Below are 20,310 nucleotides of genomic sequence, written 5' to 3'. Positions count from 1 at the left end.
CATCTTGACTCTCAACCTAATTTTGAAAATGCAGGAGAGTACAGACACACACAAAAAAAAGGACCTGACGGTGACACCTTCTAGAAGCAACACATGAGAGAGATCATCATTAATGTTGTAAAAGGGCCTAGGAATCCACTTAGGTGTTAGCTTAACCGATCTCGTATTCAAGACATTTCATCTATGTGGTTGCCGCCGCAAATGTAGGAAGCCTAGATGCTAGGTGCTTCTCTTCATGTCTAGAACAGCATAGCATTTTATTTTGACATATTTCTTCATATAGTAGATAGTATATGAAGGGATAGATCGATAGCTTATGCAAATATTAGTGTTAGAGAACTTTTTAATTTGTATATATTTGAGTCTAGTAGTTTGTATCATATTAGAGTTTCGAGCTCTTTTCTCCCCCACTTTTAGATGTTAGTTAAAAGTGTTATTGTTCAATTCTTTGCTATATAATGTTTCATGTTGATCTGTCTTAGGTTGAAAACTTAGATTTTGGAATACCCACAAACTTCAACTTTTCACGAAGCATATGCACAATTTTCTCCTTTCTTCCATCTCTATGTATAACCCTTTCTTCTCCAAATCTGAAGAACCCAAATTGTATTTTTCAAGAGACATGAGAGCAGGCATGGTGTCTTTGGTTATGGGATGACCTTGGGAGTCTGTTCCTAGATCACAGAGAGGGATATCATATATCCTATAGGATGTATAATTTCGTAATGATTTCTAGCGCTTCTTGTATCAGTTCTAGAATTACTTCTGAATCTAGACTAGAAGAAATCAAGTTCACATATGAGTTTGGTTCTCTAGTTTAGTTAGGCATTTTTACTGGACTGCATTTAGAGGAAAAAGTTAAAGACCTTAAGAACCAGAGTCGAGGATGCTGAAACTAAAAACAGAGAGACTCGTTGGAATTCCGGGAGTTTGATAGTGATAACTTATTTGATAAGAGAAATTAGTCGTCTATCTTTCTGATTATTTAAGTGTAGCTCTTGCAAGTAGTCTTAAGATATCTTGCCGTCATGCAATTTTTTATGCTCTTAACTGTGCCATACAGCAAGAATAACTAAGCATTTAATGCAAGTTTGTCACTTACTCTTGATATTATCATGTTAATATGCATTATGACTTACTGTACAATGTTTATGTTGGAGTTTGAACCTTATTGTTGTGCACTTCTGTTGTGTATGTCTCTTGTGGTCCTCATTAGTAGATTTGGTCTGCATTAATTTTTTTAAGAACAAGGATGGGGTCTCAGTGTAAGACCCCGCCCTACCCTACCTTCTGCATTAACACCCAAATGATTGCCTACTTATGACTCAGCAACATCCTCATCCATAGGATGAAAACTGAACAACAGAGTATTCTGTTATAATGGTGTTTATATTAGGTTATGCTACTTTGGATTTTATTGAGTTTTTTTCTGTACTTTATATTCGATATAAATCTTCAGGATATAGCTAGCTATATTTTTAATACTCATTTTGTACACCTGTGGAGATTTGTTTATCACTTTTCTTATCTTCTATAAGGTTTTTATGCTGATGTTCTTTTATAGTTATCTTTATACTGTGTCGTGACTGACAATATGGCACGGGTAGTCTTCTAACCAAAAATGGATTCTCTGATTATTTGTCTTGCATATAAGTTAATATATCTCAAACATGTGAGTATGTAGCATATTTTCAAATTGGTTTCTTTTGATCTTACAAACTGATTGAATTGAAAACTTTACATTTCTAATGCACTAGGCATACTTATTGACTTCAATTTTCTGTTGTTTGCATTATAAACTTATGTTATCCAATCTATTTATTGCGAGAAGTAGAGGGTTGCATTTTGCTTCATAGTACTTTATGATGGTATTTTTGCTTTCATCTATTCAAACTAGTGGTCACATACTCTTGATGATATCCTGTTAATCTGTCCTATGACTTATTGTACAAGTCACTTGCTCCTGATTTTATTCTGTTGATGTGTACTGTGACTTATTGTACGATGTCTTTGTTGGAGATTGAGCCTTATTATTGTAGTGAACTTTTGTGCTCTGCGTTAGTATATTTGGTTCTGCACCTGTTATAGGAGAGTGTGCTCTCGCGTGCATGCGTGTGTTTATTCGAGTAAGGATGGGGTCTCAGGGTAAGATCCCAGCCCTCTTTTTTGCATTAACCCTCAAAATGGTTGGTTATATATGACTCAGTTAACATCCCAACCTTAGATGAAAACTGAACAACAGTGGATTCAGTTATAATTGTGTTTATATTGGGTTTTGCTACTTTGCATATTATTGAGTCTTTTCTGTACTCTATATTCAATAGGATCTTCAAAATGTAGCTTGCTATATTGTTAATATTCATCATTGTACCTCTTTGGAAGTTTGTTTATCATTCTTCTTATCTTCTGTAAAGTGTGAACTTGTTATTTTGATGAAATCTGCTGTAATCCATCCGCATACTGTGTCTTAACTGACAGTATGATATGGGCAGTCTTCTAATAAATGTGTATTTTGTGATGATAGTCTTGGATATAGTTCAAAATATATAACATATTCTTGAACTTAGGAAGAAAATTTTTACATGTGTACGCACTAGGAATCCTTGTTAACTTACAATTCATGTTATTTGAATTATTAATTTATGTTATCCAATATATTTATTGCTTGAAAAGTATGGTTGTATATTGCGTCATAGTACCCTATAGTGGTATTGCTTCATGTATTGAAACTAGTTGAATGCTTCTTGTCAATTTTGCATTGGAAAATATTAGACTGAATTTAGATGTTTATTTGGAAAAAAGAAATTAGTTTGCTTTGTGTATACTTAATTGCTCATTATGATGGCTTAAGTTGTACAGTAATGGATGTGGCTTGTGTAGCGCAGTTTGTATGAAATTTACAAGTAGGTTTATGCATCAGCATTAGCAGCCGTAACTTTCCTTCGAACTAGCACGTTATCATGCATAAATTTTCCTCAAAACTATCACGCATTATAAGCATCTTACAGTGTGAAGCCAGGAAAGCGTTCACCTCAAAGATTTGCATTATATTCTGTAGAAATATATTTTGAGAATTATGTGTGATGAATAATAAGAGGGTACAGAATTAGAACATAATAGCAAATGTTAAAAATACTCTTACCTGCCAGCCAAGTATTTACCGAGTTAAGTAGTACTTTTAGTGCCCTTATGAAATCAACAATGAATCTAGTTTTAATTTCCTTCCCCCAATGAAAAAAGTAATAACCAAGAAACTACCTTGACAGTACGTAAAAAACAAAGAAGCTGCCATGTATGTTTTGTAATGTGAGTTGGGGGCCACAACCTTTTCCAATTTTTCGTTTCTTTGCGTGTGAATGTGGCCCACCCGAACTCATGAAGCGGAGCAGGTACGAGATTGATTGAACACCCAATTCCGCTGCTATAAAAATAACGTCTAGGGTTTCGGGATGTGAGCAAGGCTGAGGGGAAAACGACAGTGTGAAGGAGGTTTTGTTTTCGGCTGTGGTTGTCAGATGCTTTTTTGGGCTTTGTGCGGGTGCAGAAAATTGCAGAAGGTAGCGGCAGAAGTCAGCCGTTCTTTAAGGGTTTTGAATATCCTTTTGAGGGAGAGATTGTGAGGGATTTGAGAGATTATTTGAGGGTTTAGATTGTGAGATTGTAAATCCTAGTTGTATTCTCTCCCTCTAATAGTAGATCTCCCCCCTCCTTGTCTCGTGGACGTAGGTTATTTGTCGAACCACGTAAAATTAGTTTGTCTCGTTATTTGTGTGATTTGTATAGCATATTTAGGTTCCCTCGACAAGTCGGACCTAGAACTAATGAGAGGAAGAGTTGATATGCCACTTTGTTGAGATATTTTGTTTTTGGTTCTTGTTTCCTTAGTGAAACGGGAATTTTTATTGCGATCTAACTCTCTTGTTGTGCTGTCGATGTGCTCTCAAAATTTTCGTTGCGCACAACAAGTGGTATCAGAGTCCAGGTTTCAGATTTAGGGTTTTGGAATTAGGTGGAGGAAGATTCTTATGTGAATCTTGGTTTTTGGAGTTCTAGGCTTCGGTGGAGATAGCATTAGGAGTTGTCGTTGGAGATTTTGCTTTCGTCGTGTGGATAAGAGATCTACTTGGAATCTGATCTAGGGTTCGGTTGGGTAATTCTTAATTTCTATCAAAGTTTGATTTTTTCTCTACAACTGGAGTTAGTTTGCAATGGGAGAAGAATGTGAAAGCAGCAAGTCGTTGGCGAGTACAATTCAAGTTGGTTTTCAGAACATCAAAATTAGTGTGGTGAAGTATGACGGTAAAATTAACTTTGGTTTGTGGATGAGCGACGTACAAGATGCGCTTATCCATGAGAGACCACCAAAATATGAAGAGGCAATATGAGTAAAGATGAATAGGAACGCTTGTGGGGTGATCGGGTCCTATTTGGAACAAGAGCTGAAGTATAATATGATTGGGGTGACGTCTGCAATGAAGATGTGGGAAATTTTCAATAATAAGTACCTTACGAAGAGTGTTGAGAATCGGTTGTACTTACTGCGTAGGTTATTCAGATTTCAGATGTCCAGAGGCACCTCGCTTGCGGCTCATGTGAACAACTACACTAAGTTGTTGTCGGACTTGGTGAATGTTAATGAGAAGATATCGGATGAGTACAATGCTATTATCTTATTGGGTTCCTTACCAGATGAGAAGTATGACACATTTGTGCTCACTTTGTTGAACGGGAGATCTTCTATCAGCTATAGTGAAGTTACTAATGCATTAACAAATTATGATTTGAGGAGGAAAGACAAGGAGACTTCCCGTGCTAGTACTTCAGGTGAGGCCTTATCGACGAGAGGTAGAAGCCCATATCCGAAAGGTGATAAGAGGAAGGTCAAAGTCAAGAGGTCGTCACCAGCTAGGAAAGAACCAATATGGATTCTGCAAGGAGTAGAGACATTGGAAAAGAGATATCCAAAGATCAAAGAGAAGGAGAATAGCAAGAAAAAGGGCCCGAATGCCAATGAGGTGAATATTGCGAAAAACGATGATTCTGATGATTCGAGCTTTTTTCTATTGATTACTTTGGAGGTGAACCATGCATATGCATCAAATTGGATGCTTGATTCCGGCGTTACTTATCATGTGACCTCTAGGCGAGATTGGTTTACATCGTTCGAGAGACTTGATTGGGGTGTTGTTGTCATGGGAAATGATCAATCATGTGGCATTTGTGGGATATGTACTGTGATGATTCGGATGCACGATGGAGTAGTCCGTGAATTAAAGGAGGTGAGATTCATTCCTCAGCTGAAGAAGAATCTTATCTCAGTTGGAGCTTTGGAGACGAAGGGATTCAAGGTGACCTTTGAGGACGCTGTAGCAAAGGGATTCAAGGTGACCTTTGAGGACGCTGTAGCAAAGGTTACTAAGGGATCTTTAGTGGTGATGAAGAGACTCCGCAGTCGAAACTTGTATTATCTGAAGGGGAGCACCGAGATTGGTTAGGTTGCTTCTGCTATTATAGAAGCAGACATGAGCAGGCTTTGGCATTATAGGTTTAGGCACACAGACGAGAAGTCACTGCAGCCTTCGTGCAAGGGCTATTGAAGGGAGTCAAGAGTGGAAAATTTGAGTTATGTAAGCACTGTGTTCTTGGTAAGAAGACGAAGGTGAAGTTCGGAACGGTCATTCATAGGACAAGAGGCATCATGGACTACGTGCACACAGACGTTTGGGGTCCTACCAAGACTGCGTCACTTGGTGGTCGACATTGGTTCGTCACGTTCGTTGATGACTATTCTAGGCGATGTTAGGTGTACACCATGACGAAGAAGAGTAAAGTCCTAGATTTGTTTGTGGAGCGGAAGAAGAGATTGAAACTGCAGACTGGGAGAAAGATCAAGACGTTGCGATTCGACAACGGTGGTGAGTACACATCAGATCCCTTTCAGCAGCTATGTCGTGATGAGAGCATAGAAAGACACTTCACGGTTAGTCATACACCACAACAGAATAGGGTGGCAGAGAGGTTAAATCGGTCTTTGTTGGAAAAGGTCTGATGTTTAATATCGCAGAGTGGTTTGGAGAAGATCTTTTGGGCTGAGACACTTACATATGCGAATCACCTCATTAATAGGCTGTATTCATCTGCGATTGAGGGGAAGACCCCTATGGAGATGTGGTCGAGGGAGCCAACACGAGATTATGACCAACACAAGGTATTCGGGTGCCCTGCATTTTATCATGTGAGAACAGATAAATTAGAACCTCAAGCTAGGAAGGTCATATTTGTACGATTCAAGCGTGATGTTAAGGGATACAAGCTATGAGATCTAGTTGATAGAAAAATTGTGCTGAGTAGAGACGTCACGTTCGATAAGGTGTCTATCTTGAAGCTTCTCAGCTCTCATCAGGTGGCGAGCGACCCGACGGAGGAAATATCGCATGTGGTGAAGATGGATGCAGTTGCACAGTGTCCAGATGGTGCAGTATCCATTAGAGTGCCGACTGAGGTGACGCCAGACGAGCACGACGATGACACGGAGGATACGGGTACTGATGTGCAGGATCAGGGACCGAGGCTCAGGTTCATGATTCTATTGCGGTTCGGAGAAAGAGGAGAGACATACGGATGCCAGCACGGTATGCCGACACAGTTACGTATGCACTTTCGGTGGAGAGTGTCGATGAGATGGTGCCTACTACATTTAGAAAGGCCGAGCAGAATTCGGAGGATGATTCGTGGCGGGTGGCTATGCAGGAGGAGAGGGAGTCTCTTCACAAGAATGATACGTGGGAGCTTGTTGAGCTTCCAAAGGGGCGGAAGACAATTGGTTGCAAGTGAGTATACACGAAGAAGGAGAGCATTGAGGGCACTTCATTGAGATTCAAAGCTAGGTTGGTTGCGAAGGGCTATGCACAGGAGGAAGGTATTGATTATAATGAGGTTTTCTCTTCGGTGGTAAAGCACTCTTCGATTCGGATTTTGCTAGCTTTGATGGCACAGTATGGTTTGGAGTTAGACCAGTTGGATGTGAAGACGGTATTTCTTCATGGTGATCTTGATGAAGAAATATATATGACTCAGCCATTGGGATTCTGAGCTGCAATGAAGGAAAAATTGGTTTACAAATTGAAGAAATCGCTATACGGTTTGAAACAGTCTTCTCGACAGTGGTATAGGCGATTCGATGGTTTTATGATTGGTCATTCATATACTCGAAGCCAGTTTGATCATTGCGTATATTTTCACAAGTTGAAAGGAGGTGTGTACATCTATTTATTACTTTATGTTAATGACATGTTGGTTGCCTTTATTTCCAGATATGCTATAGATGAGTTGAGGGCACAGCTTTCAAAGGAGTTTGAGATAAAGGATTTGGGTAAGGTGAAGCGCATTTTAGGATGAAGATCGGTAGAGACAAGAAAAATGGCAGAATTTGTTTGACACAGATGACTTATTTGAAGAAGGTTCTACAACGATTTCATGTTAGTATGGATACGAAGCCAGCTAGTGTACCTTTGGGGGCCTATTTAAAACTTTCAGCTGGCTTTTCACCGAAGACAGTTGAAGATAGAGAGCTGATACCAAAGTCTCCATATGCGAGCACGGTTGAGAGCTTGATGTACGCGATGGTATGTACGAGATCAGATTTGTCACAAACGGTGAGCATGGTTTCGAGATACATGCACGATACATGAGTGGGTCATTGGGACGCCATGAGATGGATTTTGAGGTACATTCGAGGTACGCTCAATGTTGATTTGGTTTTCGAGCGGGACACTACATGTGGGCAGCTATGTATTGGTTATGTTGATTCGGATTATGCCGGGGATTTAGATAACAGTCGGTCTACGACGGGGTATGTGTTCACTTTGACCCGTGCACTGGTGTGTTGGAGATGCACCTTACAGTCTACGGTGGCTTTGTCTACGATGAAGGCAGAGTATATGACAGTTACAGAGGCTGTGAAGGAGGCTATTTGGCTTCGTTGACTTTTAGAGGAACTTGGTATATCACAGCGGTCTGTCACTATTCATTATGATAGCATAAGTGCTATCTATTTGGCGAAGAATTAGGTTTTTCATACGAGGACGAAGCACATTGACGTTCGTTATCACTTCGTTCGTGATGTTCTTGAAGACGGTGATGTGGAGATTGTGAAGGTCCACACGAAGGATAATCCGGCGGATATGCTCACTAAGGTGGTTCCGAGCAACAAGTTTGATCATTTTCAAAGCTTGTTGTATATTCGTGATTGTTGAGACCATTGACGGTCATTTGAATGAACTATGTGAGGCTTGATTCCTTAGGTAAGAGGATACGTAAGCAGTCTTTACGATGCAGCCAGTTTGGATTAGTTGATTTTGATGGGAGTGAGATTGTTTGGACTCTCATTCGGGTTCCCGATTTATTATGGGTTGAGTCCGTTGTCGTGAATTAACTTCATGGCGTACTGGACACAACATGTGGGACATTTGGATGCTTTGGTGTCGGCTCAGTTTGGGAAAACTTTGCCGAGGTGGAGAATTGTGAGTGGGAGCTACAACTTTTTCCCTTTTTTCTTTTCTTTAAGTGTGAACGTGGCCCACCCGAACGCGTGTGAAGCGGAGCAGGTACGCAATTGATTGAACACCCGATTCCGTTGCTATAAAAATAGCGCCTAGGGTTTCAGGATGTGAGTAGGGCTGAGGGGGAAAACGACAGAGTGTGAAGGAGGTTTTGTTTTCGGCTGTCACGCCCCGCTTCCCAAAACACCGAGGAATCGGAATGTGAACAAGCTCGCGACGTATTAGATCAAGGAGAGTAAATAAAAATAATCATTTCTCCTCAACCTAATACGCTAAGCGTCTGGAAATAAATACAATGCGAAGTCACAAGTCCCCAATCACAATCAGCAAGAATATAAAGACAATCCAGAATAAGAAATAAACATATCATCCATGGTAAATCATCCTAGACATAAAAATATGGGTCAAACATGCCCTTATACAAATCTGAACAAGAGAATACTGGAGAGATACAAAATACATCGTTCAAGCAGGAATGGAAAGAACTACAAAAGTAACTGGAACCTTCAAAGAATAGGCTTCGACTCCTTCTGCTCCGTCTACAAGACACTCCTGCTGAGTATCCTCGGCTCTGGCACATCTCTAAGCTGAACCTGTTCTTCTTCTAAGTCTGACGTACACCAGAGAAAACAGGTGTACGTCAACGTGTATGGCACACGGGCAAGACCCCACAAAAGAAATAAAATGATCGAAAACACAAGCGGAAAACGATATGAAAACCGAAATAACAAAAGAACGTGCAACTGGTAATCTAACAAAATCAACATGCAATCCACATGATAATCATAAGAATCTGTAAATCATTCGGGTAACGAAAACATGCAGCTAGCGATCAGAACAATCATCGAAGCAACAAGGTTATACAATAGATGGAATTAATACTTAAAAATCTACAACATGAGACGTAGTACGTCGAGCGAAATAATCCAAACAAGGAAACCCTCATGTATATACCATATGTCTCAAATTGTAGATAATTAAATATTAATCCCGATCTATGTATGAAAGAAATACAACTGATCTACATCTCACAAGAATCCAAAAATCCTAACCAAAGTGACGACACCGATTCACCTTGACCCAACAAACCAACCACAGTTGCGACACCGATCCACTGGTAACAAGTCATGTAACTAGTCATCCTATAACAGGTCACTGGTTCACATCTCACACAGAGTCAACGCTCATATAATCGGATAACTGACTGTTCACATATCTCCTACGTGCATCCTATCAAATAAATTCAAGAATTAAAGTAGCGACACCGATCTACTTTGACCTAACCAATCAGCCCTAGTGGCGACACCGATCCACTGTGACTCAACAAACTAACCAATCTCAGTGGCAACATCGATCCACTGTGACTCAACCAACCAACCAACCCACCCTAGTGGCGACACGAATCCACTGGTACGAACCTAGAAGATATATCAACAGTCTTATCCGATTACATAAACATGGACTTTCCCACCCCAACTCATCTTGCTTTTCTAAGTCAATAATACACATGTATCTAGGTCTTACTCACGTCACACAGGTCATTCTAGTCATAAACTACCAAGGTTCTCAAACACAACGAGATGATAATAACATTAATTTCACGCAATCACATCATGACATGTCGAATACAGTAAAATATTCACAAAACATGAAATGTAATCATGAACAGCAACTACGTACTTCAGAAAATAATTCTTTTCCCAAAATAATTTTTAAAAAAAATTATTTCTCATTATACTAATCCAAAATATTCTCTTTCCTAGAATAAATTCTTCAAAATTATTTCTCATCAATTATTATTCTAAAATAATTCTTTTTCTCAAAATAAATTCTTTTTAAATATTATAAATTCTCCAAAATGATTCCGTTATCAAATAAATTCTTTCACTTCATTATCATTATTTTGAAAATACTATTTATCATTTAACTATGATTTAAATTAATATTATTCATCAAACCCACGCAGATAATAACAATTATAAATTAACATAACCAGATAATTCACCAATTCATCAACAAGCTCACGCAGATAATAACAATTCATAATCTAATCTATGCAACTAATTAACGACATATATAAATTGAAAATGACGAGTCAAGAGGAGCGGGATCTTGCCTCGGGTTCGTCGAACGAATCGACGTCGACGTGCGTGTCCACGGGTCTGATCTGAGCGCAGGTAGGAACGATGGGCTGCTGGCTTGGTGTGGCGAAGGCGGTTGCGCGGTTAGCGGAGGACAGAGAGGAGGGGACTGGGGGAGGCTGACGGCTCAGGTGGCTGTCGAGGGCTGCGAGGGGAGGCGGAGGCGGTGGAGATCTGGTTGCTGGCGGACGCTGGCTGTCGGCGGTAGTTCAGGCGAGTTTGGGGGCGGCGAACTCGGCGATTGGTGCAGGGGGGCAGTCGAGGCTGTTGCCGGGTAGGAGCTCGTTGGAAGGCCCGATGCGGGTGCGGAACTGGGGGTGGCCTGGGCGGTGCAGGACCGCGGGATAGGGCCCTGAGAAGACATGAACGAGACGGCGGACGATCGGCAGGTCGAAGAGAGGGGCGGTGGGGCTTTGGGCGTCGGGGGTTGGGTTGCTGGGACGAGGCGGCGCGGAGCTCGTTGGAGCTAGAGAGGCGGCGGCGGCCGGTTTTTGATATCTGAAGTCACGGAGGAAGAGATGAGAGAGAGAAACGGGGGGCTGTTTTTCCGTGGAAAGAGAGGAGAGCAGAGGGCGGAAAGATACTAAACATATACTATATAAGCGCACTACCACGCTAAGCAGGGTTTAAATGAGAAATAATTAAAATAAAATAATTACGGGTACCTAAAATTTAAACTAATTACATAATAATTATCTACAAATAAAAACGTACACGTTGAGCTAATATAACAGTTGATACGAAATAGTTGAAATATATACATATTATACAATTAAACAAGAATAATTAATATTAATAATAAAAATATATTTACTTACATTTAAAATCAAATAATTATTGAATAATTGTATACACAGTAAAACGTACAAGTTATACTAATATGACAGATAATATGCAATAGTAGAAATAATACAACAAATTATACAAATAATACGTAATTAATAATACAACGTATTATACAAAAATATATGTAATAATAATAATACCACGTATTATTCAAAATGATTCGTAATAGTATTGGTAACTCAACGAATAAATTTCAGAAATTTTTACAGTACTAAATAAATTTATAAATATCTAAAACATTTAAATAATTATAAAACTTGGACATTAAATCATAGAAAATTCTAAAAAATCGAGAAAAATATAAATACTCTTTTAAAAATCATAATTAAATATTTTAAAATACTAAAAAATTATTTTAACTAGTATCAAAATTCACGGTCATTACATTCTACCCGCCTTAAAATAAATTCCGTCCTCGGAATTAAAATAAGAACCCCAAGGACAGATATGGAATGATATCCATAAGCAGATGAGACAAGAAACAAGAAACATTGGAAAGTTACGAGACAAAAAATAGTGGAAAGTTCCGGAGTCAAAAGTGATAAGATAGGGACGAAACGAAATCTATCAAGAAAATTGGATAAGGGCTCGGGACCGTGACCGGGACCGTGATCGGGACCATGACCTGCATGGGCCACCACTAAAACCTATCACGCCCCGCTTCCCAAAATACCGGGGAATCGGAATGTGAACAAGCCCGCGACGTATTAGATCAATGAGAGTAAATAAAAATAACCATTTCTCCTCAACCTAATACGCTAAGCGTCTGGAAATAAATACAATGCGAAGTCACAGGTCCCCGATCACAATCAGCAAGAATATAAAGATAATCCAGAATAAGAAATAAACATATCATCCATGGTAAATCATCCCAGACATAAAAATATGGGTCAAACATGCCCTTATACAAATCTGAACAAGAGAATACTGGAGAGATACAAAATATATCGTTCAAGCAAGAATGGAAAGAACTACAAAAGTAACTGGAACCTTCAAAGAATAGACTTCGACTCCTTCTGCTCCGTCTACAAGACACTCCTGCTGAGTATCCTCGGCTCTGACGCATCTCCAAGCTGAACTTGTTATTCTTCTAAGTCTGACGTACGCCAGAGAAAACAGGTGTACGTCAGCGTGTATGGCACACGGGCAAGACCCCACAAAAGAAATAGAATGATCGAAAACACAAGCGGAAAACGATACGAAAACCGAAATAACAAAAAAACGTGCAACTGGTAATCTAACAAAATCAACATGCAATCCACAATATAATCATAAGAATCCGTAAATCATTCGGGTAACGAAAACATGCAGCTAGCGATCAGAACAATCATCCAAGCAACAAGGTTATACAATAGATGAAATTAATACTTAAAAATCTACAACATGAGACGTAGTACGTCGAGCGAAATAATCCAAACAAGGAAACCCTCATGTATATACCATATGTCTTAAATTGTAGATAATTAAATATTAATTCCGATCTATGTATGAAAAAAAATACAACTGATCTACATCTCACAAGAATCCAAAAATTCTAACCAAAGTGACGACACCGATTCACCTTGACCCAACAAACCAACCACAGTGGCGACACCGATCCACAGGTAACAAGTCATGTAACTAGTCATCTTATAACAGGTCACTGGTTCACATCTCACACAGAGTCAACGCTCATATCATCGGATAACTGACTGTTCACATATCTTCTACGTGCATCCCATCAAATAAATTCAGGAATCAAAGTAACGACATCGATCTACTTTGACCCAACCAATCAGCCCCAGTGGCGACACCGATCCACTGTGACTCAACAAACTAACCAATCTCAGTGGCGACACCGATCCACTGTGACTCAACCAACCAACCCTAGTGGCGACACCAATCCATTGGTACGAACCTAGAAGATATATCAACAGTCTTATCCGATTACATAAACATGGACTTTCCCACCCCAACTCATCTTGCTTTTCTAAGTCAACAATACACATGTATCTAGGTCTTACTCACGTCACACAGGTCATTCTAGTCATAAACTACCAATGTTCTCAAACACAACAACGAGATAATAATAACATTAACTTCACGCAACCACATCATGACATGTCGAATATAGTAAAATATTCACAAAACATGAAATGTAATCATGAACAACAACTACGTACTTCAGAAAATAATTCTTTTCCCAAAATAATTTCTTTTAAAAATTATTTCTCATTATAATAATCCAAAATATTCTCTTTCCTAGAATAAATTCTTCAAAATTATTTCTCATCAATTATTATTCTAAAATAATTCTTTTTCTCAAAATAAATTCTTTTTAAATATTATAAATTCTCCAAAATGATTCTGTTATCAAATAAATTTTTTCACTTCATTATCATTATTTCGAAAATACTATTTATCATTTAACTATGATTTAAATTAATATTATTCATCAAACCTACGCAGATAATAACAATTATAAATTAACATAACTAGATAATTCACCAATTCATCAACAAGCTCACGCAGATAATAACAATTCATAATCTAATCTATGTAACTAATTAACGACATATATAAATTGTAAATGACGAGTCAAGAGGAGCGGGATCTTGCCTCGGGTTCGTCGAACGAATCGACGTCGATGTGCGTGTCCACGGGTCTGATCTGAGCGCAGGTATGAACGACGGGCTGCTGGCTTGGCGTGGCGAAGGCGGCTGCGTGGTTAGCGGAGGACAGAGAGGAGGGGACTGGGGGAGGCTAACGGCTCAGGTGGCTGTCAAGGGCTGCGAGGGGAGGCGGAGGTGGTGGAGATCTGGTTGCTGGCGGACGCTGGCTGTCGGTGGTAGTTCAGGCGAGTTTGGGGGCGGCGAACTCGGCGATTGGTGTATATATATATATATATATATATATATATATATATATATATATATATATATATATATATATATATATATATATATATATATATATATATATATATATATATATATATATATATATATATATATATATATATATATATATATATATATATATATATATATATATATATATATATATATATATATATATATATATATATAATATTAGGGTTAGGGTTTAAATGAGAAATAATTAAAATAAAATAATTACGGGTACCTAAAAATTAAACTAATTACATAATAATTATCTACAAATAAAAACGTACACGTTGAGCTAATATAACAGTTGATACGAAATAGTTAAAATATATACATATTATACAATTAAACAAGAATAATTAATATTAATAATAAAAATATATTTACTTACATTTAAAATCAAATAATTATTGAATAATTATATACACAGTAAAACGTACAAGTTATACTAATATGACAGATAATATGCAACAGTAGAAATAATACAACAAATTATACAAATAATACGTAATTAATAATACAACGTATTATACAAAAATATATGTAATAATAATAATACCACGTATTATTCAAAATGATACGTAATAGTTTTGGTAACTCAACGAATAAATTCCAGAAATTTTTATAGCACTAAATAAATTTATAAATATCTAAAACATTTAAATAATTATAAAACTTGGACTTTAAATCATAGAATATTCTAGAAAATCGAGAAAAATATAAATATTCTTTTAAAAATCATAATTAAATATTTTAAAATACTAAAAAATTATTTTAACTAGTATCAAAATTCACGGTCATTACATTGGCTGTGGTTGTTTTCGGCAGAAGCTTTTTTGGGCTTCGTGCAGGTGCAGACAATTGCAGAAGGCAGCGGTAGAAGTCAGCCGTTCTTTAAAGGTTTTGAGTATCCTTTTGAGAGAGAGATTGTGAGGGAGTTGAATGATTGTTTGAGGTTTTAAGTTGTGAGATTATAAACCCTAGGTGTATTCTCTCCCTCTAATAGTAGATCTCCCCCCTCCTTGCTCATGGACGTAGGCTATTTGCCGAACCACGTGAAATTAGTTTGTCTCGCTATTTGTGTGATTTGTAATAGCTTATTTAGGTTTTCTCGACAAGTCAGTCCTAGAACTGATGAGAGAAAGAGCTGATATTTCACTTTGTTGAGATATTTTGCTTTTGGTTCTTATTTGCTTAGTGAAACGGGAATTTTTATTGGGACAAATTTTTAAAAACGACTCTTTTTTAAATTTATTATGCAAAATCGACCCTCTAAGAAATTAATGAGCAAAACCGATCATTTTCTTAAGAAAATGGTCGGTTTTACAACTTAACTGTATTGTGAACTGCACGGGACTACTAGTCCCGTGCAGTCTATGATTTCGCTCTTTTAGAAAATCCATGAATAAGGTTACGTGTACAAATAACGCGGTTGATAGAAAGATTTCTCTATAGGTTTCTAGATTCTTCCACCGTGAGCTCTCATGGCTACCATATAAATCCGAGCTCTAGCTTTATTGGGTTTGTTGGAAAACTCATAAAAATCTCATTTTGGTGAAGGGGTTAGAAGAAGGTTTCTATTTTGCTGGTAATTACTTCTGGGCTATATTTGAAATCTTTAATTTGATTCATCCACCCAATATATCTTCATCTGGGTGTTCTTGTTTTCGGTTGAATTTATTGGGTATTCTTGTTTTCGGTTGAATTTATTGTTTTTTGATTGATTTGATCTGAAGAAGAGGGTTCCGTTGATGGGTTTCTTGTAGAATGGCCTACTGAGATGATTTAAAGTAATTTTAGGATAAATACATTATATTGAATGAATCATTGGCTGCTTCTAGATATTGGTGCCATCTGTGCTCAAGAATTGTGGACCCAGTAATGGAGGTTGAGATCAAATGACCTCTCTACAATGGTGGATTCATTGAGGAAATGGAAGCCCAAGAAAACCCAGCGCTTTCCTCCGCTAATAACCCAATTCAACATCTGATTCTGATCAGGACCTCTCCTTATGGGCCCCCATCCTACTCAGCATGCTCAACGATGGCCTCCGCCGTCGCCGGAGGTCTCAGATGAATGAAGGACAAGAGGAAGAATCAAACGCAGCCTCTGAACAAGACAATGAGCTCGCGTCCCTCTTACGTCGACGCCGGCGAACTTCGGCCATCCTCGACGTCCTCACGGACATCCAACAAAGGTTGCACATCAGAGACCAAGAACAAGGAGAGAGACAGGGAGAACATATGATCCTAATCAATCCCTTCAACCAAGCTGTGATCATCCCGGGGGGAGCCATTGATCCCACCAGCATAAACCGCAACATCAGAGCTTCGGTAGGGGATTATTTCATCGGCCCTGGCCTCGATCAGCTGCTACAACATTTGGCTGAGAATGATCCTAATAGGCAAGGGACTCCTCCGGCGAGTAAAGAGGCGGTCGAGGCGATGGCTAGAATTAAGATCGAGGAGAAAATTGGGAGTTGCTATGTCTGTTTGGAGGAGTTTGAGATAGGGGAGGAAGCGAGGGAGATGCCTTGCAAGCATAAATTTCATGAGGGGTGTATATTGCCCTGGCTTGAGGCTCATAGTTCGTGCCCCGTCTGTAGGTTTCAGATGCCCGTTGAGGGGCCGAAGAACGAGTCCATTGGCGCTGGCAATGGTAGCACAGGCGCAAGTGGGGGTAGTAGAGGAGGAGGTAACGGCAATGGTAATAATGGCAGTGGGGGGAGGTCGTGGATGCCGGTGCCTTGGCCTTTTAGTGGATTGTTTTCGTCTTCGTCTTCGTCGCCTTCTCAAAACGGAGGGGATGGGAACGGGAATTCTCTGAATGAGTCCAATGGCGCTGGCAATGCTAGCACGGGTGCAAGTGAGGGTAATAGAGAAGAAGGTAATGGCAATGGTAATGGCAACGGGGGGAGGTCGTGGATGCCGGTGCCTTGGCCTTTTAGTGGATTGTTTTCGTCTTCGTCTTCGTCGCCTTCTCAAAACGGAGGGGATGGGAACGGGAATTCTCTGTCAGAAGATGGTCCTGATGAGCATTGAAGAAGTTTGTTCATTGATCATCTTGTTCTTTGTTGAGTTCAGTGGTATGATGCTGTACATAGTCTTCTGTTTCGTGAATTGGAATTGTGGCTTAATAAAATTGAATACCGTGATCTTGTCCGAGCCTAATTCATTGTGCTCCTTCTGCGCTCGTTCTTCATCTGTGTCAGCAGAGCAATCAGTAAAACCAATGCCGAGTCTTGCGACAGTAAGCCGATAGAGGGTGATGCTTGCGGAAATGCTATTATGGGCGGTACCTGAGACGTTTGTTTGAATCATTTAGGCTCGTATCATGTTAGCGGACAGTAGATGAGAAGTTTATTTGAGTCATTTAGGCCATCTTTAGCGCCGTTAATTTAGTTTAAAGGCTAACATATCTTTTACAGCAGTTAATGTTAGCTAATCCCTCATCCAGAAGAGCTGGCCATTTTTATTCTACTGGTTGGGATTTCGTTGCTATCCATAAAGCAAGAGTAATCTTTGTATAAATCTGATGAGACGCTAATCAGTTCACCGAACTATTACAAACTATCGAAAGTTGTACGTTGATATGAACTTTCTTAGTAACATAATAAGCACATAGAACTGGATCAGATAACCATCAAATTAAAATGAGAAAAATGAACATCCATCCAAATGGCTCCTCAGCAATCCCAGTCAATAATATTTGAAATAAACTGTAACTTGTTCAATTGTTTGAACCTACAGAATCAAACTAGCAGTAGATAGCAAAAGATAAAACCCAGAAAAATATTAATCAAACCAAAAAAGAAAAATCCCAAATTATTCCAATTTAATAACAAAAGTATCGGATAATATTTCCAAAGACGAAACACCGTCCTTGCTGACAAAAGTAGCATATACTTCAACAAAATCGCATACCCCACACCAAAAACAAGAAGGCAAAACCAGCAGGGAAACATAAAGTACTTTCAAACAAAAACGCTTCCCCACCAAAAAAAATTAACTACTCCGTAATCACTGTTTGATTATCTTGTGAAGAAAACAAGTAAACGGAGCCCCAAAAAGCTCCCAAAAATTACTTAACAGTCACGAGCTTGATCACGGAAGAAGCCCCAACTCGATGCAAAGCAACAACAGAATCCCCAGGCTTACAAAGCCCCAAATTCTTCGCGTGCTGAACTGAAAACTCAAGCGCTTCCTCCGTAGCCTCAGTATGAGAGGCTTTAGCCGATCCAGCACTCAAAACTGGAATCAAACCTCTGAATATGAGGCTGTGCCGTGCTGGAGCCTCGTCACTAACCAACCAGCTAAAGGACTCATCAGGCTTAATCTCAGGAACCACCACAGACAAAATGGGAATTGCCGGCCTGTACTTGGCAACGAGCTTTGCAGTGCTACCACCTCTAGTCAAGACTAATATCAGTGAAGCTCTAGCGGAGTTTGCAGTTCTAACTGCTGATGATGCGAGACTCTCTATAGGACTCATAGGGACTGGTGCTTGAGCCATTATCCCTTTGAACACAGCTCCATAATCTAAGTATGATTCTGCCTCTACGCAAATCTTGGCCATTGTTTGAACCGCCAGCTCAGGATAAGCACCAGCAGCGGTTTCACCACTAAGCATGACACAGTCGGTGCCATCGAGGACGGCATTGGCCACATCGGTGGCTTCAGCTCGAGTTGGGCGAGGGGATTTGATCATAGATTCGAGCATTTGGGTTGCGGTTACAACAGGTTTTCCTTGCACATTGCACTTGAAAATCATCACTTTTTGGGCGTAGAAGATCTTCTCGATGGGGATCTCCATGCCCAAGTCTCCTCGAGCAACCATGAAAGCATCAGAGTTTGCAAGAATGTCATCGAAATTTGCCACCCCTTCTTGATTCTCAACCTGCAAGCAAAAATAACAAAGCAACTAGACCTTTAGTGCTAATACTGAAACCTGTAACCCCATTTTGTAGTATGTACATCTTCCATCATGTAAAAATATAAGTTTTTCTTTGAACTTAAGATAATTTTGTTTTCATTTTATTTTCTGAATGCATGCTTTTCTAGAAACTGTGTCTTTGAAAAGGAAACCAGGAAAAAAAATGCAGTTGAATATGTTCTCGTTATCCACTGCTAAAAATAGACGGAAGTGCTATATTCATGTCTATCATATACCCAACCAAACATTATTCGCAAATGATTATTTCTATAGGAATTAATTGTGGATGGACCCCCTGCACTATTGACAAATTGAACTTACTACCCATGTAGTTCTATTGTCACAGATGGACAACCTGAAAAGTGTGAATTTTTTTTTCACTCAGGCTCCATCTGCAACATGGGTAGTGTAGCAAGTTCAATGTAGCAATGGCACGGGGGGTCTATCCGCAATTAACCCTTTTTGTAAATAACCAAAGGTAAGTGTGCAAACCTTGGACATCAGCATAATTGTCTTTGCATGTTCTCCAAGGACTTTCCTGACCTCCACGAGATCAGAACCTTTGCGCACAAATGATAGAGCAATCATATCAATCCTATTAGGGACACCCCATTTTAAGATATCCTCTTTGTCCTTCTCAGTTAGTGTAGGAAGATCAACAACTACTCCTGGAAGATTGACATTCTTCCTCTCACCAAGAAGAGCAGAGTTCTCACAGCGGCAGCGAACTATTCCATTCTTTTTATCACAAGAAAGAACCGTTAGCGTGATTGTTCCATCTGCACATAGTATGGTGCTCTGTGGCTTGACATCCTCGGCTAACTTTTTGTAGCTCATGGCTATGGTATTCTCATCACCCTTGATGCTATAATCTGTGGAGATGGTGATCTCTTGGCCCTTAGTTAGACGAATGGGCTTTCCGTCTTTCAAAAATCCAGTTCGAAT

At 39.2% G+C, this 20,310-nt stretch overlaps 1 protein-coding gene and 1 pseudogene across 1 annotated transcript; one reads left to right on the top strand and one right to left on the bottom strand.

The window, feature by feature from the left end:
• On the top strand, positions 6,195-17,474 carry LOC109842218 (annotated as a pseudogene).
• On the bottom strand, positions 18,228-20,304 carry LOC109840296 (pyruvate kinase, cytosolic isozyme-like; the record flags this gene model as incomplete). The annotated part of the gene is made up of 2 exons (XM_020408875.1): positions 18,228-19,329; positions 19,858-20,304. Coding segments are annotated over 2 exons (1,263 nt in total), but the record flags the coding sequence as incomplete, so codon positions are not given.

Source organism: Asparagus officinalis, chromosome 5 (assembly GCF_001876935.1).
Source record: "Asparagus officinalis chromosome 5, Aspof.V1, whole genome shotgun sequence".
In the NCBI taxonomy this organism is placed as follows: Eukaryota; Viridiplantae; Streptophyta; class Magnoliopsida; order Asparagales; family Asparagaceae; genus Asparagus; species Asparagus officinalis.
The sequence above is the reverse complement of the archived record's forward strand: the minus strand, read 5'-3'. Positions and strand labels throughout refer to the sequence as shown.